This window comes from Notolabrus celidotus, chromosome 6 (assembly GCF_009762535.1).
Source record: "Notolabrus celidotus isolate fNotCel1 chromosome 6, fNotCel1.pri, whole genome shotgun sequence".
Lineage (NCBI taxonomy): Eukaryota > Metazoa > Chordata > Actinopteri > Labriformes > Labridae > Notolabrus > Notolabrus celidotus.
Genome location: NC_048277.1, coordinates 4,482,525 through 4,507,187, shown reverse-complemented (window position 1 = coordinate 4,507,187; position 24,663 = coordinate 4,482,525). Strand labels below are relative to the sequence as shown.

Below are 24,663 nucleotides of genomic sequence, written 5' to 3'. Positions count from 1 at the left end.
GCACTGACTTTATGAGGCATTTAATTGAGCATTTATGCTTACAGTTAGCAACGTGAGTTAGAGGCTTGGACAGAAAGAGGAAGACTTTCTGTGAACAGGAAACACAACATACAAGGAAAGAGTTGAAAAAATTAAATACAATAAATATATAAGAAGTCCAGTTTTAAATCCACAACAAAGCAAGATGAGAAGTATGAAGCTACTGCATTCCACTTTAAGAATATCTGTTGAGAGCAGGGGCGGAGTCAGACTTTTTTTACTGGGGTGGCCAAACCAGGGCACTGACTTTTGAAGCGGTGGCCAGGTGTGGTGAACATTAGGGGCTGATCCCAAACCTAGAAGGGTTATCTTAACCAATCACATCTGATATAAAATAATCTGAAAAATGATGTATTGTTTTACAATTTATTTTTTACTTTAACATCTGCTGATTCTTTAAGGAGACAAAAGGAAGATGTTTGTCCAGAGTCACCATTAAAGTACCAACTAAGCTCCTAGCAGCCTGTTGAAACAAAACCAAAGAGTTAATTTATATTTAAATGCTGCTCTGTCAAGGCAAATAGCCAATCATTGTTTAGGATTTCAGGGCGGCCAATCAGAAGTCATGGTTGGCCTCCGCCTCTGGTTGAAAGAGAGGATAGTCACATTATTTCTCTTCTATACGAGCAGGTCCATGTTTAGGTTGAAACACATGTGTCTGGTGGATTTATGAATGAATGTGATACAGTGGCTTCTCTTTACAGAGCTCTGTAACATAGTTCAGTGGGCAACAATGAAGACAGTGATGGTGGCACCGTTCAGCCCCCAGAATGAATGATGTGTGTTTAATAGTCTGTGTAAAGCAGGATGGTGCTACAGAAAAAAAAGCACCTCAACTGATGCTCTCTGGATACGGAAAGAGTTTCTGAGCGGACCACAGGTTCCATGAACAAACCATGAAACTCAGCAGGAACAAATTCACCTTCATATTGGATCCATCATAATGTAGATGGATCAATGATCTGTCCAAAGACCAGATCCTCTGTGTCGAGTTCACTCCATCATTTCAGGCACACTTAGCAGTGGGCAGGCAGAAGGCCAGGGTGGAGGGACGAACCAGGATGTCAGTGAAGATAGGTCTGTACCCTACAGGCAGAGGGGGGGCACTCTGCTCCAACAAGTCCAGTACAGCTCCTCTAATGTCCCGTGAGACATCCCCACGAATGTCCAGCAGCACAGAGACGTGTTCTTCACTGAAGGAACAGAGAAACATGACCTGGTCAGAAAAATCATCACTTTAAAAAATCAGGGTGTCCATGTTTCCCACTTTGATATTTAATGCTTACATACCTGAAATAAACTTTGACTTCTTCTAAAAGTATCTAAGGTCAGATTACCTGATGTCAGGGTACTTGGCTGCAAGTCCAGAAACCTCCAGAGTGAGCATGCCAGGATCCTTCAGCCGGATGAAATCAGCCAGCACAGGGAGTAAGGCCAGAGGATTCACCTCAGGCTCTGACCCTTCACCATCCTGAACACAGACACACATGAGTTTGAGTGAAATAAGTGCAGATACAGGCATCAGGACCTCTGAATGAACTTGTTAGTGACTCCTGTCCACAACTTTAGTGTGTGTAAGAATATATTTCAATTATTTGTTCTTATGTTGACACTATAGACTGTATAAAATATGGACGTAGTATCTGTGACGTCACCCATCTGTTCCTGAAGCGCAGTTTTGAAGCCAATCGGTGGCGGGGGCCATATTTAAAATGCTGAACGTAACTCAACGTCTGTCAATCTAGTGTGAGGTAAAGAGGCGAGCTTTGAGCCTCCTAGCCAACAGCTACTTTGTCAGACTCTAGTGGACGCTCCATGAACTGCAGTTTATAACACTTCCGTATTGGCTTCATATTTTGACACCAGAGGTTGCTGCTTGGTTGTCACACCCAAGGCAGATCAGTTTAAAGGCATTCTGTTAGATACACATTTATAATAATAATAATACCTAAGTTTTATATAGCGCTTTTAAATAACTCAAAGACGCTTTACAAGAGAGACAATAAATAAATACAAATAAAGACATATAAGACAAGCAGACGACAAGGGAAGAGGTGGAATAATTAATATGTGGGGAATGCCTGTTTGAAAAGGTAAGTTTTTAACTGTTTCTTAAATGAATGAAGTGAGTCAGAAGCACGGATGTGTGGGGGGAGAGAGTTCCAGAGGGTGGGGGCGGCTATGGCAAAGGCCCGGTCCCCCAAGGTACGGTGCTTGGATTTAGTGATGGGAGTGATCTTACCAAAGCCAACCACAGGCAGTCTCATTATGTTTCCTATAAAAGAATAAGGCTGCACTTCAGAGGAGTACAGAGGAAGCTCTGCTCTACATGTCATTCATAAAGATTTGTATCAAAACTTCTATGAAAAACATTAACTGGCAATTAAAGCTGGGGTTGGTCGCTTCCCTGCCATCAGGAGCCAAATGATGAAACCAATCAAATCCTGTCCTGCCGTTCTGCCCGCTTCCTGCAAAGTGTACATTTCATGTTTGTGCTTTTAACTTTCACTATGAGAATGTTTTGGTGTTTTCTTACCACTGAGTGAGACATGAGTTGACGTAGTGCAAAACACATCATCACCATCATATGGTTATGAATCGGGGGTATCGTTTTGGAGGAGCTCCGAGGGGAGGGGGGGAGGGGTTAGACGGAGTCATGAAGAAATGCTACATTCAAATTCATGCTAGTTTTCCGTGACTACCAACCCTAGCTTTAACCAGTGACCGACCCTAATATGTATATATTTAATGTATTATTGCACAATTTAATATAATTATATTTGAATATTAATCATTGGTAATATACTGTCTGACATGCAAAGCTGAAAGATTTTTTCAGATCATTGAGGAATTTGAATTTCTTTCTTTGGTAGTCGATATACTTTAAATTTTCCTCCCTCTGTCTTATATATATATTTTTTTTCATCGCAAAGTTTAAAATAAAATTGATTTTGGAATCCTATTTGATTTGAATCACTAATATTTATTATGGTGTTTTATTCGCCTGTATCTGACAGGACAGCTGAAGAGAGACGAGGAATGTGGAGAGAGGAGACTCATCAAAGAGTGAAGACCTGAAGGTGAACCAGTGACTGATGGGACGAGGTCTGTAGCCTCTGTGCACCGGGAACCTGCTCTACTAACTGAGCTAAACTGGTGCTCCACGGATCAGCTCTGTTATTAGGAAAGTATTTAACCTCCGTTACCATCCGCTCTAAAGAGGACATGGCTTCATCATTTTGAGAAATGGTATAGATTCTGTGTTATAAGCACAGGTTCGTCATTTAGCTTCAGACTTCTCTTAAAAACCGTCTTTAAGAAAAGTCTAAAGAGGACTCCTCACGAGGATATTATTAGAGCTTTGGTGGTCCAGTTCAACGGGAAACTTTAGAGACAATAAAAAATGTGACCCTGCAGAATAAAAGTGATGAATACGTTTTTATAAACAGGTTCAGTCAGAGTCTGCTCCTCCTCACCAGACCCTGGAAGATCTCTCTGAAGTGCTGCTCGTCCTGAACCATCTGCTGGGCGAGCTGCTTCCTCTCCTCAGTGTTTCGACACACCAGCCTCTTCTGCATCAGAGCCCTGACGTACTCCACCACCATCAGCCACTGGGCCTCCTCCTGCAGACGCTGTTCACACACACACACACACACATGCACACACACACGCACACACACACGCACACACACACACACACACACACACACACGCGCACACACACACACACACACACACACACACACGCACACACACACACACACACACACACACACACACACACACACACACACACACACACACACACAGAGCATTGATGGGGTGGGTATTCTAGCAGCATCAATAAGTTTGATTTCATGACTTTGCTTCACAAACTGTACAATCTAACGAACATTTAGACATGTATCCTCAGAGAACACCGTGAGGTGTGGGGGCAACACGCAGAACTTCACCCACTAGGTCTTTCAATCAATAAGCACTCTCTGTGTAACTAAGTCTGAATCAGAGAGGAGCTGTTACCTGTCTGCAGGGAGGTCGAACACAGTTGTAGAGCTCTAGGTGATGCTCCAGGATATGACACAGTTTTGGGACGGGGTCCCCCTGGACCAGCCAGGGTCGGGTCAGCAGGCCTGGGAGGAGAGGCTGAAGGTCTAGCTGAAGTTGATCCATCACCAGACGACACGCCCGTCTCACAGCTCGATCAAGAGCCGCCAGAGGGTTGGGAGGAGTCCGAGAGAACTGCCCCACCGAGCGGGACGACTGCTGCTGCCTCAGGCTCTCTGTGGACTGTCTGCAGTGAACACCAGAGACACTCAGACTTTATCTATCTTCTTTTGTTATTCAACTCAGTGTTTGTAAGAGAGATACTTTTTATTCATCACAACCTTTGCACTGGAACAAAAGGTAACCTATCCTTCCATTCATTGAAACACAGAGAACTATGCTCAAGTTGAAACATTTAGCCTTCACGCAGTTTTTCAACAGAGCTTTTATACTTCAGAGCTTTTGATGCTCTCAGTATGTCTGCAGTGCTGTCGAGTCGAGAGCATTACAGATGAGCAGACCGTGATGTGCACTAGATTTAAATGTTTAAAATGTCACACATTCTTTAGTGAGACTATTTGTGTAAGAGAGCAGCTTCCTGCATTCCCTTCATAGTCATACATCTATAAAAGCAGTGCTCATGAGACAGTATACTGTATCTTTGAGTATCTGGATGAAGCTTTGTCCAGCAGCTCTCATAACTCTCTGCTGTTATCTCACTTGAGGATGATGCAGTTGCTGATGGAGGCCAGCAGGTAGTGGAGGTAGAACTTGTTTTTGTTGCTGCTCGGGTCCCTGCGATGATCCTTCCCAAATTGTACCAGAGCTTCCCGAAACCTGTGACGGGCGAGAGTGGAGGTTTATATAAAAGGCGAGGGTGAAGCTTCTTCCTTGTAAATAGACTTGAATCAATCGGCTGCATGGCTGCACACCTGTTGAGGAGGTTCTCCATTTCATACAATCCCATCTGGATGGTCTGATCTCGTAATGAGTCTCCGATCATCAGAGCCACCCGAGCGTTCTCCTCCAGCATCTACAAAGAACAAACCAACACATGCACAGTAACATGTTAGAATTATATATGCATGAAACATTAACTGGGATCAAATCACACAAATTGCATTACATTTCAGGCTGTTGGTTTTCATGATTCATTTTAAAGAAGCAGATAATATAATCCAAAACTTGTTCGGGGTCCAGGTCATGACTAGCTCCAGTTGATCACAGCCGGCAGCTGCAGAATGGACTCTTAATAATAATAATAATAATACATTTTATTCTAAGTGCCTTTCCGACAGCTCAAGGACACTTTACAGAGAGGATAAAACACACTAAAAACAACACGATAAAATAAATAAAAACAACAAGCAAAGTAACACCAAGTTAAAATGAGGCAGTGAAGTTAAACAGAGAATGCAGATTTGAACAGATGAGTTTTGAGTTTTGATTTAAATAAGGGAAGTGAATCAGTGTTACGGATGTCTTGTGGGAATGAGTTCCAGAGTTGGGGAGCAGAGCGACTGAAAGCTCTGCTCCCCATGGTGCTGAGACGGGCAGGGGGCACAGAGAGGTGGAGGGAGGAGGAAGACCTGAGGGAGCGAGAGGGGGTGACGATGTGGAGGAGATCAGACAGATACTGGGGGGAGAGGTTGTGGATGGCCTTAAAAGTATACAGGAGGATTTTGAAGTTGATTCTGAAGATGACCGGGAGCCAGTGGAGCTGCTGGAGGACGGAGGTGATGTGGTGGAAGGAGGGGGTTCTGGTAATGATGCGTGCTGCAGAGTTCTGGACCAGTTGAAGCTTATGGAGGGATTTGTGAGGGACACCGAAGAGGAGTGAATTACAATAATCGATACGGGAGGAGAGGAGACTGTGGACCAGGATAGCAGTGGTGTGAGGAGTGAGAGAGGGGCGGAGACGGTTGATGTTGCGGAGATGGAAGTATGCAGACCGGGTAATGTTATTGATGTGAGAGTGGAAAGAAAGTGAGCTGTCGAGGATGACACCCAGACTCTTTACCTGAAGGGAGGGGGAAACTATTGAACTGTCTATGGTGAGGGAGAAACTGTCAGCTTTGGATAGGGTGGACTTAGTACCTATGAGGAGGAGTTCTGCTTTATTGCTGTTGAGTTGAAGGAAGTTGGAGGTGAACCAGGATTTGATCTCAGAGAGGCAGAGGGTGAGGGAGGAGGGTGGGAGAGTGGAGTCGGGTTTACTGGAAAGGTAGAGCTGGGTGTTATCCCCGAAGCAGTGAAAGTGAACGCCAAATTTACGAAAAGTATTGCCAAGTGGGAGAAGGTAGAGGATGAAGAGGAGGGGCCCCAGGACAGAGCCCTGGGGCACGCCTGAAGTGACGGGGGAGGGTTGTGAAGTGAAGGATTTGAGTTGGATGAACTGAGTGCGGCCTGTGAGGTAGAAGTGAAAGCAGTGCAGGGGGGTGTTAGTGATGCCTATGGAGGAGAGTCTATTGAGGAGGATGGGGTGAGAAATGGTGTCAAAGGCCGCACTCAGATCAAGGAGGATGAGGATGGAGATTAAACCGGAGTCAGCTGCCATGAGAAGGTCATTAATGTTCTTGATGAGGGCTGTTTCTGTGCTGTGGCGGGGACGGAAACCAGACTGGAATTGTTCGTAGAGGTTGTTACTGGTGAGATGGGAGTGGAGTTGAGAGGCAACGGTTTTTTCTAGGATTTTTGAGATGAAAGGGAGGTGAGAACCTCTTATAGCTGCAACCTCCTCAGTTCTTCATTCTCACTGTTGTCAGTGTCAGTCAACACATTGGAGAGGAACCTTAAAAGACTTTTTTCTTTACAGAGTGAGATTGTTCCTCAAACCAGAAACAGTCAAAACATTTCCATTGTCAAAAATATGAATTATATCTCACAGGACATAAGAGAAGCTTGAGACTACTGCACTTTTGCTAGATTGTCTGACTGTCATTAAGGACTGGATGGCTGACAACTTCCTGCAGCTAAACGCTGACAAGACGGAGGTCCTTATCGTTGGTTCTGGTACTATAGCTTCCAAGGTTGCTCAGTCTATTGGTTCCCTCTCTTCTGCTGTCCAGTCTAAACTCAGAAATCTTGGAGTTATATTCGATCAGTCCATGTATTTCCATCACCACATAAAACAGTTGTCCCGGTCATGTTTCTTCCATTTACAAAACATTGCTAAACTTAGGTCTGTTGTGTCACATCCTGAACTGGAAATGATCATTCATGCTTTTGTTTCATCCAGACTGGACTATTGTAATTCACTTTTCACCTGTCTCAGTAAGTCGTCCCTCCATCGTCTTCAATTAGTCCAGAACGCTGCTGCAAGGCTGTTGACCAAGTCCAGCCGGACAACCCACACCACTCTGATTTTTTCTTCCCTATATTGGCTTCCAGTTACATTTAGGATTCATTTTAAAGTGTATAGAGCTCTGCATGGTCAGGCTCCTGAATACATCGCCGACCTGCTCCACCCCTACCTCACTAGTAGGTCACTCAGGTCTTCTGACCAGGGCTTGCTGGTGTCCCTCGAGCTTGTCTAAGGACAAAAAGTGACCGTGCTTTTGAAGTGGTGGCATCAACATTGTGGAACGCTCTTCCTGTAAATGTTCATTCAGCTGTCTCTGTTGTCGCCTTTAAAAAACTTGTAAAGACACATTTATTTAAACAGGCCTTCGACTCACTGTGTTCAGACTAATGTTTTAATTATGCGATGGTCTGTTTCTTTTAATGTTTTGGATATTTTCCTGTGAAGCACTTTGTGATTTTATTCTATGAAAGGTGCTATACTAAATAAAATGTACTTACTTACTTACTACTCTACTTTTTTAAAATTGTTGTCAGATTATCAGCAGAGTGTGGAGTCATGAAAGAGAGTGATGTTTCAGGTTGTAAAACACATCCTGCTTTTTAAAAAATGGTCTTCAAAATAAAGCAAGAGTAACAATCTGAGTTTGGCCGTTGGAAAACAAAACTGTTTATCACTTCTTGTCATGTTGACCTTAAAATACAGTCAGTTAGAGCCTCCGTTTGAGAATACCTGAACGGCTGTTTAAGCTTTTTATCACTCGAGAATAATAAAAAGCTGATTTGGTGAAATCTGTGAGAACTATATAATTGGCACTGCTCTGGTTCTGGTGTGTTCTAGAACACTACGCTCTCAACATGCAGGCCAGCTCATCGTACCTTAAGTCTCTAAAAGTAGCAGTCAGGGTCCTGGAGGCAGACACCCTCTCAACTTTTAAGAGTAGGCTTCAAACTTTCCTTTCTGATAAAGCTTATAGTTAGAGCTGGATCAGGCTTGGACCAGCTCTTAGTTATGCTGCTTTAGGCTTAGACTGCTGGGGGAACTGATACACAGGGATCCTGTCTCTCCCTCTCTCCCCTCTCTCTGCCTGTCTCTTACTTTAACTCTTCCTGTCCCATTAAAGTTACTAACCATAGACCTTTCTGGAGTCCCTGAGCTCCCTTGTCTCGTAGGTTCCTCTGGATCTCTGCTGCTGTGGACAGCCAGACTCCAGCTGCTACAACTACTACTATCCGTCTCACCACTATCATCTCTCTCTCTTCATCTCCCTCTATCCCTCTCTGCAACATGGTCTCAGCAGATGTGTGTCTAACATGAGTCTGGTCCTGCTGGAGGTTTCTGCCTGTTAAAGGAAGTTTGTCCTTGCCACTGTAACTTGCTAAATGCTGCAAAGTGCTCTGCTCATGGTGGATTAAGATGAGATCAGACTGATTCCTGTCTGTAAGATGGGACTGGATCTTATCCTGTCTTGATGTTGGGTCTTTGTTAATAATAGAACATAGAGTACGGTCAAGACCTGCTCTGTTTGGAAAGAGTCTGAGGATAATGATTCTTGTGATTTGGTGCTATATAAATAAAGATTGATTGATTGATTATATAACATGTTGTTGCAGGTTGACACTCATAGTGTCATCTTTCTGTATGCAGACGTTCTGTTTTTGTGTGTGTGTGTGTGTGTGTGTGTGTGTGTGTGTGTGTGTGTGTGTGTGTGTGTGTGTGTGTGTGTGTGTGTGTGTGTGTGTGTGTGTGTGTGTGTGTGTGTACCTGTGTGATGATGGTGGGAAGGCTGGTGTGGTAGAACCCTTCATGGTCTGTATCTGGCTCCTGGTCTCTCTGCCAGTCCTGTAGCTCCACCTGCAGAGCTTTGTGCATCCACTCTGACACACTCTTCTGTAACAGCAACAACACACACACACACAGACACAGACACACACACACACACACACACACACACACACACACACACACACACACACACACACACACACACATATGGGGACTGTTCTAAATATAACATCACAGATAACACCACGTTGCTGTTCATGTCTTTATGTGGTTCCAGTTTAAATATGACCAAGACGTGAGATATACTGAGAGTTGGAATATGAGCTTTGACGGATGTCTCACACAAACTTTAACTCTGAATGTGTTTCTGATTCACTCTCCAAACTAAGTCATTCAAGTGAGAAGGATCTGTCGTCACTATAGGAAGCAGGTCACGGTTTGGTCACAGTTTGGTATCTCTAGTGAACAACTCACCCTGACGCTCTGCACATATTTGTTCTGCAGCTGCTCCAGTCCCTCAGAGGAGATAAGAGGGCTGAGTTCTTCTCTCTCCATCTCAGCCACCAGCTCTGGATCTCCCATCATGTCTGGGCTGCCAAAACAACATGCTTAGACTCTGAGCGTTGTCTTATTAACTATGCTGAACAGGTTCAATGTGGACTTTTTTACTTGGACAGAAGATCTGATTAACATCTTTGTGATTCTTCGTAGCAACACGCTCAGGTTGATCTGTGGCCTCTTGCTTTGGAGGGTTTCTCCCTCAGTGATAGGACCAGAAAGTCTGAGCAGCCTTCATAAAGACTTGTCGTATTCAGTAAATACGTATCTTTTTTAGCACAGCAAACACTTAAACCAACCTTTATTAAAAGAAAGGAGGTATAATAAAGTCCCACAATGCCTTGCAGCAGAAACAACACCATCAGGGACCATGTAAGGGGACATAAAGCTTGCAGAGTCTACAGGCACATTAGAAAAATTTCCACTTTTATAGACTTGCTTGTATGTGATGTCGTTTTATTTCTTTGATTTCTATTCTTTTAATATCAGTTTTTAAATCATTTTTAACTCTTTCTCTTTAACGGGTCTCATCCTGGTCTTCTTTTTTCATAAATCATAAATCACACAAGAACAGAAAGAGCAAGAACGATGAGCTCAATGTGTTCAGGTGATGAAGTTCACCTGTTGTAGATGTGGAGCACCCAGTTCAGCACAGCAAAGATCTCTCCACTCTCCAGGTCCCAGCTGCTGACCTAGGACATGAAATCACTTCATTGTTTTAAGAGCTGCTCGTCACATCCAAACAGTTGTTAAGAGATATGACAGAACAACAGAGGCTGCTGCTGTCTGCTTTAAAGATAAACTACAAGGTTCATAGACGATCTAAAGTATTTCAATCAGCAGTACTTCTCTAACTTCACCAACCTGTGCCAGGTGAGCATGTAAACAGCGGTGGCTGGCCTTCAGGTAGGCTCCTGTCAGCCGGTAGTGTGATGGGACACAGTGCTCCAGTAGGTGGCGTACTGTGGCCAGGTCGGCCATGATGCCATGCTGAAGAGCAGAAAGGTGACCAGCCAGACCTGGACCCCGTGTGTGCAGGTAGGAGACACTACGGAAGCGTGCAGAAACTGCCTCCTCTAGTACCTGGAGGTCGAGCGGACAGACTGTCAGTGTAACAAGACATTTTGAGCAGCATGCAGGATCATGATCCTTTCTTTTCTGACCTGGAAGAAGCTCGCTCTCCAGCAGCGAGGTCTTCCTGGGGGCAGGGGTCTTGTGTTGCCTCTGGTCCCCCCTCGCTCCTCTAGTAAAGCTTGGTCCAGGACCTCCTCCCTCTCCACTATCCTCACAGCTGATACAAAGGGTGTGGGGTTCTGTCTGGCCAGGGCCAGAGCACTACTCACCACCGCCCACAGCTCCTTACCTGAAGTCACAGGGGTAAGGAAAGTGACGTCAGGTTTGACCAGCAGACAGAAACATGCTCACATTTTAGCTTCACATCAATCATAGACCAATGTGGTCCTGTTCTTAATATTCATATAACTCCTGGAATGTACCTTTAAGTTTTCATTAGACAGGCTATGATACAAACTAATACAAAGATATCCAGGCCTACTCTAACACTCAGCACCATCCAGGTTACAACCTCACAACACAGAACACCTCCATGTTTTTCATTATATCTTCATATCCACTTTTCAAAATGATGCACCTCATCTTTTTATCTGCTCAGTCAGTGACCCAAAACATTTAGAATATGGTGCACATTAAAACACAACAGATACATAGACTACAGCTGTGTCTACAAGACCTCCTTACCCAGAGCATCCACCAGCTGCCCAACACCGGAGAAATATGTATCAACCAGCTCCTGGTCCTCCGCGCTGAGGGCACTTCCTGCCAACCCAGCAGCTCCGTGAAGCTGCCAGAGGATGTCGTCCTGCCAGCGCTCCAGATCCATCAGCCGGGCGTGGGCCTCCAGGAGCCGCCGGGACTCCACCAGACGCTCTGTCTCCAGCACCATGCTGCGCACTGCAGCAATCAGGGACGAGTGACAGGACCAGGCATGAGAAGCAGACAGAGGGGGAGTTTTATTATTTCATTTGAAGACTGGCTGAGAGGACAACGCTAGATTCTATATTAGAGCCAGTTATCGGAACAATAAATACCCTGTGCTGACATTCAGAGGCTTTAAAGACAGAAGTTAAATGTTTCTGTTTCCAGAAAAACAGTTGTATTTATTTCATATGAAGGAGGGGACGTGGAGGAAAAGACGTATATTGTTTTAGACCATGATTCAGGATCAATATCAACTACTTCCCCAAATAATAAAGAGTAGAAATATATTTACTTCAAAGTAGTTTAAAAAAAACAAAGTTTGTATGTAGTTGTTTGTTAGTACAGGAGAACAAAACATTCTCTAACCTGTAGCTGGGTGTGGAAACTTACACGTAAAGACATCTTTTAGGACATCTGGTATTATTTTTGTATTAAGTTTTGACAGTCTTCAATCTAAAGCAGAAGCTGAGGCCATGGCGACACGGTGTAACAAAGAATTCACCTTCTATCTAATCTATTCAATTAATATTAGTATTGTATTACTATTAATACTTTTAATTTCATTATCATTTTTATATATATTTATTTATTCATTCAGTTATTTACCTGTTTATATGTTTATATATTATATTAATCATGCACTTTTATTAATACTTTCATTAGAAGTACATCAACAAAATATGTACACTTAGATATGTGTGTGTGTGTGTGTGTGTGTGTGTGTGTGTGTGTGTGTGTGTGTGTGTGTGTGTGTGTGTGTGTGTGTGTGTGTGTACCAGGGGATCAGCTCGCTCGGCTGGTGGTGAAGCTTTCAGCGGAGTGTCTGAAAGCTATTATTTGACTGTTTTGTGTTCAAGGCCTCTTTTTTCTGAAAAGTTTCTTCTTCGTTAGTTATTAGAGTTTAAAAAAACGGGGTTTTACTTCTGGGTTTGCTTTGATTCACAGCCGTTGTGTTTTGCTAATAAAAACACATTTTCAACAAAAAAAAAAAAAAAACAATAAACCCTGACTAAAAAAGGATTCTGTGTCCCGTTATCCTGATACAGTTTCTGTTAGTCATTTACTGATGGTATCAACAATGATTTAGTGACTGCTGCTTTAACAGCCTCCTGCTATCACAGAGTCATAAATATTGGTCCTGTAAAAGAAAAGAAGTGATATGAAAACCTTACAACAAAAATCCTGAAGTATTTAAAACATTTCTGGATACCTTTTCTCTGTTCTGTTGCCTTTGACATTTATTTCAACCTGTTTTAAAAACTAACCACAATAACAAATCATTTAATCTCATGTCATGGTTTGATTAGTTTAGTTTGTTCCTTGTTTTTCATGCCTTGGTTCCTCCCCGTGTTTATTCTGTATCAGTTATCCTTTGTCTCCATTGAGTGTTTAATGATCCATGTCTCTTGTTGTGTTTCTTAGTCTAGTCTTGTGTTTCCTGTTGTATTCTGTAGTTCTGAATCTTTGTGTCTCCAGTTTAGTTTTACGTCATGTCCGTGTGTGTTTCCCTCCTTTTGTGATTCCCCTCATCAGTCTCACCTGTGTCCTGTGTTCACACCTGTGTTGATGACTCTGTGTATGTAGTTCATCATTAGTCTCACCTGTGTCCTGTATTCACACCTGTGTTGATGACTCTGTGTATGTAGTTCCTCATTAGTCTCACCTGTGTCCTGTGTTCACGCCTGTGTTGATGACACTGTGTATGTAGTTCCTCATTAGTCTCACCTGTGTCCTGTGTTCACACCTGTGTTGATGACTCTGTGTATGTAGTTCCTCATTAGTCTCACCTGTGTCCTGTGTTCACGCCTGTGTTGATGACACTGTGTATGTAGTTCCTCATTAGTCTCACCTGTGTCCTGTGTTCACACCTGTGTTGATGACTCTGTGTATGTAGTTCCTCATTAGTCTCACCTGTGTCCTGTGTTCACACCTGTGTTGATGACACTGTGTATGTAGTTCCTCATTAGTCTCACCTGTGTCCTGTGTCCACACCTGTGTTGATGACTCTGTGTATGTAGTTCCTCATTAGTCTCACCTGTGTCCTGTGTTCACACCTGTGTTGATGACTCTGTGTATGTGGTTCCTCATTAGTCTCACCTGTGTCCTGTGTTCACACCTGTGTTGATGACACTGTGTATGTAGTTCCTCATTAGTCTCACCTGTGTCCTGTGTCCACACCTGTGTTGATGACTCTGTGTATGTAGTTCCTCATTAGTCTCACATGTGTCCTGTGTTCACACCTGTGTTGATGACTCTGTGTATGTAGTTCCTCATTAGTCTCACCTGTGTCCTGTGTTCACACCTGCTTTAATGACTGTGTATGTAGTTCCTCTGTTTCCCCTGTCCCTTGTTGGATCATTGTTGGTCTTCCCTGTATTTGTCTTTCTTGTGTTCTGTGTTCCCTGTGTTCTTCGTCCTCTTGTTTTTTCTGTGGATTTGTTAAAGTAAGTTTTAGTTTGTCTATCTCAGTTTTTGTTATTAAATCATTTTTGTTTTAAATCTGCACTTGGTTCCTCCTTTTAGTTTACCCCAATCTTGTCATGTCTCTGCTGTCCACACACATAAAGCTACTGTGAGGACTTGTTATCTGGTGATGAAACAGACTGAAATACATATTTCTGTCTCTTTATGACTTTTAAAACTCAAGGAGAGCATCAACAAGAAGAGGAACTTTCATATTAAGTTATTTTCAATGACTGAAACCTGAGGTAGGTGTCAGACAGCACAGGGGGATCATACCCTCTAAACCTTTATAAGCATTACCTACTCCTTTGAATGACAAAGGTTACTGTGTGCCCTACATAAAAGACGGGCAGGCCTCTGTGTTCACAAAGTCTCACCGGAGTAAAGTCGTGGCAGGTTGCTGACGGCAGAGAGCAGCTGACTGTGATTGATGGACACTTCTCTCAGCCTCTCCAGGGACTTCACTCCGTCTGTGTTTCCATTAGACTCCAGTCCTGCTTTCTTCAGAGCATGAGACACCTCCTTCAGCTCTGTTCTGGCCTCCCTGAGCTGCTCCAGACCCCAGCCGACCCCCTCCAGGTAGGACTGGACCATGGACTGGAAGGAAAGCAACACAGAGGTTTCTCATGATTACTTTAATGAACTGAGTGATCATACGTAGTGAGGACCTCTGGGTGCAGGTGATTCACCTTTAGTCTGGTGTGAATGGACGTGGTCCTCTGACTCTCTCTCTTCTTGTACTGGCTCAGGCGCTCCAGATGCTCAGGTCGACAGAACACACCTGAAGCCCACTTCAGGGCTGCACCGCGCGCCAAACACTCGGCCCTCGCCACCTCTGGCCATACCTCAGCCACTGACACCCTGTCTGAGGAAAATAAAGACCAGAAGGTGAGGACAATACTCGCTTCAAGCGAGACTAAAGTGGCCCTTCACTAAACAACAACTCTGCTGTATTTGAATTTAATTATGTAGTTTAATAAAAACAGGTTTAATATGTTTAAAAAGCTGAAGTAGTTGAAGCTAATACATTAGATTTTTCATGTGTATATATCGTGTGCTGCCACCTTCTGGTCAGGATTAGTTCTTCAGTCAGACACGTTCATCAGTGAAGCACAGAGAGGAAGAAAGAAGGTGTGCAATGCTGCTGAACGTTTAACGTGCACACTTCAGCTCTGGAGACAGTTTGTCTTAAAGTTCTAGATGTTTAAAAAACTGTCATCTCAACTGACTTCATGTTTCAAACAGTTTCTCTGCAAGCTTTTAGTCGAGGTAGCTAACACTCTTTTCTCTGATTGCGACTCGTAACTGTTAGGTCGTGTTTTCGTGCAGGACAGTCACAGAGCTTGTTTATGCTAACACAGCAGTTTGCATTAACACAGTTACATAAACTGTAACAATCTAAAATTACATATTTCATCCTTTGTTTTGAAAATATATACAAAATTGAAGCTAAATTTAAGATAAAACCATTTGAATATAAAACAGCAACAATTTTCTTCTTTCTTGTTGACCTGTGAGAGATCATGCTGCTTTAGCATTCTTCTAAATGACAAAGAAATAAGGACTTTTTTTATTTGCTACTGGCTCTTTCAAGCAGCTGTAAGCAACATTTAACCACTTCAGGTAGTGGGGGTTTAATTTAATTTGATTTAATTTGAGTTTATTTGATTAGGACAATGCACATTCATCAACATTTCAACAGTATGCCTCAATGTAAAAATGTCGGAATTAGCACATTACATTGCTGTGAAAAGCATTTGCCCCCTTCCTGATTTATCATATTATTGTACATTTTTCTAACTTAAATATTTCAGATCATCAAACAAATTTTAATATTAGACAAAGATAACCAGAGTAAACATTAAATGCAGTTTTTATATTATGATTTTTATTAAGCGAAATAAGTGATCCAAACCCACCTGACCCTGTGTGAAAAACTATCCCCCCCCATTGTTAAATCAAAAATTAACTGTGATAAATCAGAATTTTTGGAAAGCTGAGCTCAATTTCACTCTCCACACCCAGGCCTGATTACTGCCAGACCTGTTGAACCAAGAAATCACTAAAATAGAACCTGTCTGACAAAGTGAAGTGGACTAAAAGATCTCAAAAAGCAACACATCATGCCACGATCCAAATAAACTCCAGAACAGATGAGAAACAAAGTCATTAACGTCTATCAGTCTGGAAAGGGTTACAAAGCCATTTCTAAGGCTTTGGGACTCCAGAGAACTAGAGTGAGAGACATTACCCACAAATGGAGAGAGCTTGGAACAGTGGTGAACCTTCCCAGGAGTGACCGGCCTACCAAAATTACTCCAAGAACACAGCGACGACTCATCCAAGTCACAAAAGAACCCAGAACCACAAGAACTGCAGGCCTCACGTTCCTCAGTTCAGGTCAGTGTCCATGATTCCACAATAAGACAGAGATCGGGCAAAAATGGCATCCATGGGAGAGTTCCAGGGCAAAAACCACTGCTAACCAAAAAGAACACAAAGGCTTGTCTCACATTTGCCAAAAAGACATCTTGATGATCCCCAAGACTTCTTGGAAAACATTCTGTGGACTGACGTGACAAAAGATGAACTTTTTGGAAGGTGTGTGTCTCGTTACATCTGGCGTAAAACCAACACAGCATTTGATAAAAGGAACATCACACCAACAGTGAAACATGGTGGTGGTAGAGTGATGTTCTGGGGCTGCTTTGCTGCGTCTGGACCTGGACGACTTGCTGTAATTGATGGAATCATGAATTCTGCTCTGTACCAGAAAATCCTGAAGGAGAACGTCGGCCATCAGTTCGAGACCTCAAGCTTAAACACACTTGGGTTATGCAGCAGGACAAAGATCCAAAACACAGCAAGTCCACCTCTGAATGGCTTAAAAAAAACAAATGAAGGTTTTTGAGTGGCCTGGTCAAAGGCCAGACTTGAATCCGATTGAGATGCTGTGGTATGACCTTAAACAGGCCGTTCATGATCGAAAATCCTCCAATGTGGCTGAATTAAAACAATTCTGTAAAGAAGAGTGAGCCAAAACTCCTCCAGAGCGATGCAAAAGACTCATCGCCAGTTATCTCATACGCTTGATTGCAGTTATTTCCTCCAAGGGTGGCACAACCAGTTATTAGGTTTAGGGGGCAAATAGTTTTTCACACAGGGTCAGGTGGGTTGGATAACTTTTTTCCCTTAAAAAATAAAATCATCATTTAAAAACTGCACTTAGTGTTTACTCTGGTTATCTTTGTCTGATATTATTTTTTGTTTGATGATCTGAAACATTTAAGTTTGAAAAATGTGCAAAAATTAGAAGAAATCAGGAAGGGGGCAAATACTTTTTCACAGCAATGTAGCTAAATTTCATCCGTAGTCCTAAGGCAGGTACTCACATAAAACATAAAACAACAAGATTTAAAATGACAGGATGGCACAAGACAGGTAACAGGACACTACACAAACTAACTTACAAACAAAGTTTACACACAAAACATATACATTTGAGACTTTATAAAAACAGGATGGAAGGTGAGGACAAAGTCCCGGGAACGGGGCTTGGATTTGGTTTTACGTCACAGTCTCCTCTTGTTTGTGCTCTAGTATTTATCATATTGTGTTTTTTTTTTTTATAAATTTGTTCAATGATGGAGGGGCAAGCCCATTTAAAACTTTAAAAACGAGATAGATATCAGTATAGGTTTGAAAATGTTCAATGTTTAAAATATTATACTTTCTGACTATGTTAAAATAATGGAAATGGAGAGGGGTCTCCAGTCTCTGGCACTTTCATTTTGTGGGTCGCAGGTTTAAAAGTTTGGGAACTCTTCAAGCGGCAACCTCAGCTATTTAAATATGAAACCCATGCAGAAGTGCTAAAAACTGCAGTTCATCGAGCGTCCACTGGAGGCTGGCTGCAGAAACACCGGAAACCACATACACATACACACCCATTCAAAGAAGACGATCTTTACAGCAGAAATAAACATGTTTACAGACAGTTTAGGTCTGCATATATCATTTCTATCTCTGCACACACCGTACAGGGCCGAATATTTTTAATAACTTGTTATTTCTTAGGATATTAAAGAGTTTTGCCCAAATAAGGGCATGACTGACTTCATTGACAGGTGGGCACCCTGTAGCTGTTAGCGAGGAGGCTCAAGGCCCGCCTCTTTACCTCACTCTACCTCGTACAATGTTAAGTTGAGTTTAGCATTTCCAATATGGCACCCAATGACGATCGGATTCAAAACAGCACTTCAGAAAGAGATGGGTGAGAGACTACATCTATTATTATACAGTCTCCTACATTAATGTAGTTGAGTCTTGAAATCTTTCCATTAATGTGCATACAAAGATGTGTCTGTGCTGATTTATTTTGTCCCTGTCAGAAATCAAAAACTAAGAGAAACACAAACAAAAAAATCACACATTGCATGTTTATCAGAGGACTTGGTGGTGCAAATTTTAAATACTTCTATATCAGATTATTCATTTAATTTTATCAACATTTAATTACGTTCGAGCTCTTTTAAAGATGAGTGTGTTTGAGTGAAACTGGAGCCTCTCAGAGGGAGGAGCTCTAAAACTGATGAATGTCCTGAAAGGATGTCAGTGGATCCAGAGACAACCAGACACTGCACAAGGATGTGGAGTTAAAAAGAAGGAAGCCCCCCCATCCTCGGAAAAGGTGACATGGTTAAAAATAATAGGAACATGATTTAAAACACAGAGGAATGTTTTACTGTCCGGCTAACGGCTACGTTGCATGTGTCTTCTTAACACATGAGACTGAGGTATGCTGATAAATTTGGTTTTGCACAGATAGAGGAAGCTCCTGCAAAATATCAACAACGCAAATAAATAAAGAGAGCACAACTGAAAACTGAACACAAAAGAGTATAACACAACAAAATCTAAACAACACAACTACAAACCAACAAACGACCTAAAACAGACGACACATAGAAATATGAAGATGTGCTGAAGATGTGTTCTTGTGTTTTTGCATGTGTTATCTTATACTGCAGTGTTTTGGGCTCTCAGGGACACCGTACCTCCCAGCCCTCCCATATTTTCCACTTTACTGTTCAGCCACCAACCATACCAGCTATAAAAGAGAGCTTATTCAGCATGCTGAGCAGCAGCGTTATTGACATTTAGGGAATAGGATATGCTCTGAGTCTAACATTTCTCTGCAACACAATGGAAAGGTTCTTTTTATAGCAGAGAGAAGTGAGGCTCTGTTTCAGTCAGATGAGCAGGTTATCTTCTCTCCTCTGTTAGTCAGCATGACGGGCAGACGTCACATGACCAGCCTCCCATTCCAGTTAAACATCTTAATTGGGCTTAAGTGAATAATGAAGTGGTTAGTGACTCAGGCAGAGAGCAATGTGCTGCGTCAGATCAGCAGCATAATGCAGTTTTTCTGTCACACGTGAAGGACAAACGCTCAGTTATTTTCAGATAAGAGATCATGTTTAAGTGAAGTGTTTTAAAGTTCAGGTTCTGTCAGAGGTCTTGTAAAGTAAAGTCAATCACAACTCTCTGTGTGTAGATGTCTGGATGTCTCAGTCACACAAACAGAGGAGGTCATGGGACACTCTGCTCTCTGCTAAGAGGCCTAAACCTGAAGCACTCAAACATCATCATCAGTAGCAGCAGCAGCTCTGACAAACAAGAGAAGCACAGAACTCACATTCAGGGAAGTGATGAGGGTTATGTAAGCTGGTGCTGCAACAGCGCAGTGATAAACACAACTCAACCAAGGACAATACATCAGCTCCTCTCTGTTTACAGCCCCACAGTGTAACGCTGCTGTGGTGGCCAAACTAAACCCAGAGGAGCCTCAGTCACAGTTTGTAACACAGTTCTCTTTAATGCAGATATTCAGTGTCTCTAAAGCAGCATCCTCAGTAACTTATGTTTGTGTTACTTGATAACTTAAAGGGAACCCAAAACGGCTAAATAATGAAGTCAACACTGAAGTGCAGTACCTCAACTGGCCACTGTTCTTTGTTTTCACGTGACATCACGCACTGATAGACTCGCCCACATGGAGAGAGGACTTCCCATCATTCTATTACACAGAGGAGTAACCCGATTCTGCTGCCAATATCATCTTAGAAAACTTCTTTGAGAGGACGACAAAAATACCCTCCAGTTGTGCTGTTGTGGTGCACTAACCAAAAAGGACACAAGCCTGGGTTTTGTTTTTACAGAGTCCCATCAGAGAAGGAAAACACAGAGAGGAATAATAAAATCGTCCCCCTGTGGATCAACTGTTGGTAGAATTTAATGTGCTCACAGTTTAAACACAGCGTAAACACTTTTAAAAGCAAATTCAAGACCTACCTTTTTAGTCTCGCTTTTAACTGAGTTTCATTCATTCTTTTAAAACTCTTATTTATTTATTTATTTATTTGTTTATTTAATTATTTATTTATTATCTAGTTCAGCATTTAGTCACTTTTATTCTGTTTTATTTATTTATGTACTTATTTTCTTTTAATGGGTTAATATTTAGTGTTTTATTTTCTTAGAAATGTATTTTATTTTGGTGAGTTTCATCTCCTGTGTTGAGTTTTAACATCTTATTTTTCCTCCAGTGTTTCCTCAATAAGATATCATGATATCATTTTCTTTATTTTTTATTTCATTTTATTTTATTTTATTATTTTCATGATTATTGTTTCATATATTCTGTTCTTAACTTTCGGATTTTCTGGGTTGGGTCTGGGGTCGGGTTGGGATTTGGATGGGGGGGTCTTTTAAATATTTTTTTCTTAATTTATTCTATTTAAGTTGTTTTTATGTACAGCACTCGGTGTTACAATGTCTTTGTATTAAAAGCGCTTGACGGATTGATTGATTGATTGATTGATTGGTCGATTGATTGATTGATTGATTGATTGTTGATTGATTGATTGTTGATTGATTGATTGATTAAGTCTCAAAAGCTGATCTCTCCATGTATAGGTGTAATATTAAATAAATCAACTGAGTTACATTAAGGCTTTCAGGTGCACATATTAAGGATGTGATTGCTGCTAGATGTTTGCTAGGTGTCACCTCATGTTGTTGAATCACTGGACACTTTAATGAGTCTTGCTGTGTGGTTCATTTTCCAGTTTTATGATGTTAGTCTGTTAGCGCTAACAGTTAATGGAGTCTGTGCTCACCATAAATGGTTTGAAAGCTATACCAGTATTCTTCATTCATTTATTTGTAGCAGGTCTTGCATGGGAGGCAGCCACTGTTGTCTGCTTTGTAGCAATGAATTCATTCACCAAATGCTCTCCTACCAGAGAGGTGGGACGTTTGTTTTGTTTCATACTCTCTGAGTTCATTGATTAAGTGCTTCTCTCAATGACACATATGTTTAATCTCTGATATTTTTACTCACTCAACTCAACTTTATCTATACAGCACCTTTCATACACACAAGCATGAAAGCTTGTGCAGCCCAAAGTGCTTCACAAAAGAGCAGAGACAGAAAACTCAGAGTTTAGACTTTTGTCAACAGGGAGGATTATACTAAGAGGGTCAGATCTAACAGACATCTTAGATCATTTGTGCCCTCAGCTGTTGGGTTTTTAAACAAGCTGTTGGGTTGTTGCCAGAGTTACTAGGAGTTACCTAGTTATGTATTTAAATGAAATGTGAACTTGTGTTTGTTTATCATGTGTATTGCTGTGTGTTTATGATGTGTGTAATGTGTGTGGGGACTACTGTTGCAATCCAAATTGACCCTTGGGGACAATAAAGATTTTCCAAATCCAAATCCAAAAATAACAGAAATGGGTAAAATAGAGAAAGGCATTATCATCAATAATACTGAAACAATTAAATTCAAAGTTCAAAGTTAAAAAGATCAGATAAATAGATCAAAGAGATGAATAAATAAATTAGATAAATAAATGTTGTTAAGACAATTATTGTTATTACTGTTATTATTATTGTTGTTGTTATTATTAACAACAAGAATGCAGTCCAGGGCTAAAATTAACAACTCCAAATGAAAAGCCAAATTAAAAAGGTAACTCTTAAGTTTACTTTTAGTAAACTCAACAAAATACTTGATAGACATTAATAAAACTGAAAATCTTATGAGTAAATCTTTAATTTTCTAAGTAGAAACCAGTTGAATAAACCTTGCCACCATGTTTATATGTTAGTTTTTGTTTTTGAGCATGCTACATGATCTTCCATCAGCACATACTCAAGTATCCTGAAATCCTATACTGGCTATACTTTGGACATCCACACCTCTGTCTTCAATTCACAAATTCCACATGGACTTCTGGGCTGAAGAAGTTTATCAAATATCTTCATTTTCAAACAGACAGATGAAGTTGTTGATGTTGGTATTTCTCTAAAAAACAAACTTTATGTCGTGATCTTTTTACCCAGAAAGAAAAAGAAGCAGAGCCTCTGAGATCAGGGAGGAACCTTTGTCACACTGAGGGTGTTTGACACGAGCTGGCAGATGTTCAATAAGTAACCAAAGGTCATTTCTGTCTCCCTAATCAATACATCCCTCTGAACCTGATCCTCAAACCTTTAAAGAGTTCATTCATTTCTAACAGCAGCTCTGTCGCCTTAAAGCGCTTTGTTTTGTTGCTGCTGAGAGGCTTCCCATAATGTGGGTGTTGTCTCTCATCGTGTTGTCAACAGTGTGTGTCTGTGCATGTGTGCTCAGTGTGTGTGTGCTCAGTGTGTGTGTGTCCCTTTACCTTCTGGTTTGTCACCAACACTCTTCTGATCCCCTGCTGACATTGAAGGTCAGTTTTCAGCCGCAGAGTCTCCTTGTCCCCGAGGACCGGCAGCCAGGGTTCCCAGGGAGCAACTCAGAGGAGGTGAAGAAATAAAGGGATGAGACAGTGAAGAAGAGAGGCTGGAGGAGAGAGGGCACATATCCATTCTACTGACGGCTTTCCTCTTTCACCCAAACACACACACACACTCTCTCTCTGCCAGACACATCCTCTGCTGAGAGGCCGGCAGGAAAGGGAGGGAGCAGGGTGAGGGGGTGGAGGGGGAAGAGAGTAACGCTGGAGAGAGGAGAGGGGAGGGCGAGGAGAGAAAGGGGCAGGGACAGGGAGGGTAGAAGGAAACATGCTGCATTCAAGGGCCTGCTGAGAGCACACTGTAGAATACTCAATCCAGCTTTTTGTTCCCCTCACTCTCAGATACTTAATACATGGTCATCAGCTGATCCATCTCCATGACAACTGTGGTCACTGCACCCTCTCATGCGATGCTGGGAGCTCCTCAGCAGAGCGATGATTCGACTAAGATATTTACAACATTAAGATTCACCTTTCTTGTGTTCTACTTTGAAATCTTTGAAGGAATAATGAAACGTTTTAGAACATGCTGTTAGCTAGCATAGCTAAGAGAGACACAAGAGGACTGATAGCATGATCAGGTCTGAATCTGCTGCTGGTCAGCTTAGCCGAGCCGAGGACAGAGACAGGAAACAACTAGTTTGACTCTGTTCAAAGGTTCAACAAAAACTCTCCCGTGTGTCAGCCTCAGGTCTTAACATGTAACCTTTGAGTAAACAACATTTTGAACGTGTCTAAATATGTTTAGGGTGAACTTGAGTCTTGGTGTGTCGTGTCTTTCCACCTTTATGCAGATGATTCCTAAATGTACCTGCCCATAAAGAGAAACGACAAAAGCTCACTGGAGCCCTCACTTCACTGCCTCAAAGACATCAAAGCCTGGATGTCTCTAAACTTTAGAAACTTTAATGAAACAAGACTGAAATGATTGTGTTTGAATCCAGTGCTGCATGTAAGGCCACAATATTGGACCTGGGCTCCCTGCAACCTTACCTGAAACCAACAATAACCAATCTTGGTGTCATAATGGACGGTCAGATCAATTCTGTAGTCCCATCTTATTTTTACCATTTGAAGGTTTTATCTTTTGATGATTTTGAGAGAGTGATACATGCTTTTATTTCAACTCAACAGGACGACTGTAACGCACTTTATGTAGGCGTTAACCAGACCTCCCTGTCACGCCTACAGTTAGTCCAAAACACTGCTGCTCAACTTTTAACTGGCACCCGTAAGAGAGAGCACATCACCCCCATCCTCGCCTCCCTCCACTGGCTCCCTGTTCATTTTAGGATTTAAGATTTTAATGTTTGTTTTGAAACCTTTAGATGGAGTAGCTCCACAGTATATTTCCGACCTCCTGCAAAGCTACACTCCCGCAAGGTCTTTGGGGTCTACAGGTCAGCAACTTCTTGTGGTCCCTAAGACCAGGCTGAAAACCAGGGGTGGATGTGCCTTCTCAGCAGTGGCCCCCAAACTGTGGAACGAGCTGCCCCCCCCATGTTAGACTGTCCCCAAAATGAACGACTTTTAAATCCAGTCTTAAAACATATTTTTACTCCTTGACTTTTAACCCAGCATTAAGGTGTGTGGTCTCTGTCTCTGAATGTTCTTTTATTGGATTTT

The 24,663-nt window shown here is 42.0% G+C and overlaps 1 protein-coding gene across 1 annotated transcript; it reads right to left on the bottom strand.

Annotated features, from left to right (window-relative positions):
• Positions 1-796: 796 nt before the first annotated feature.
• exoc3l1 (exocyst complex component 3-like 1) lies at positions 797-23,178 on the bottom strand. The gene is made up of 15 exons (XM_034684967.1): positions 22,924-23,178; positions 14,878-15,053; positions 14,566-14,785; positions 11,486-11,698; positions 10,891-11,090; positions 10,592-10,810; positions 10,349-10,419; positions 9,644-9,761; positions 9,149-9,274; positions 5,016-5,116; positions 4,804-4,920; positions 4,060-4,330; positions 3,516-3,671; positions 1,377-1,510; positions 797-1,232 (listed from the first exon to the last, which is right to left on the bottom strand). The coding sequence occupies exons 1-15, from the start codon at positions 22,964-22,966 to the stop codon at positions 1,046-1,048; spliced, it is 2,352 nt and encodes a 783-aa protein (XP_034540858.1). The 5' UTR covers positions 22,967-23,178; the 3' UTR covers positions 797-1,045.
• Between the last annotated feature and the right edge of the window lie 1,485 nt (positions 23,179-24,663).

What these genes read in the sequence shown, in the direction of transcription:
- exoc3l1 (XM_034684967.1), bottom strand. Translation starts at nt 22,966, where the DNA reads ATGTCAGCAGGGGATCAGAAGAGTGTTGGTGACAAACCAGAAG. An exon ending in TTCCCACCATCATCACACAG is followed by an intron (nt 5,117 to 9,148) that starts GTACACACACAC and finishes TGTTCTTTGTAG; the next exon opens with ATGCTGGAGGAGAACGCTCG. An exon ending in ATGGAGAACCTCCTCAACAG is followed by an intron (nt 4,921 to 5,015) that starts GTGTGCAGCCAT and finishes CGCCCGTCACAG; the next exon opens with GTTTCGGGAAGCTCTGGTAC.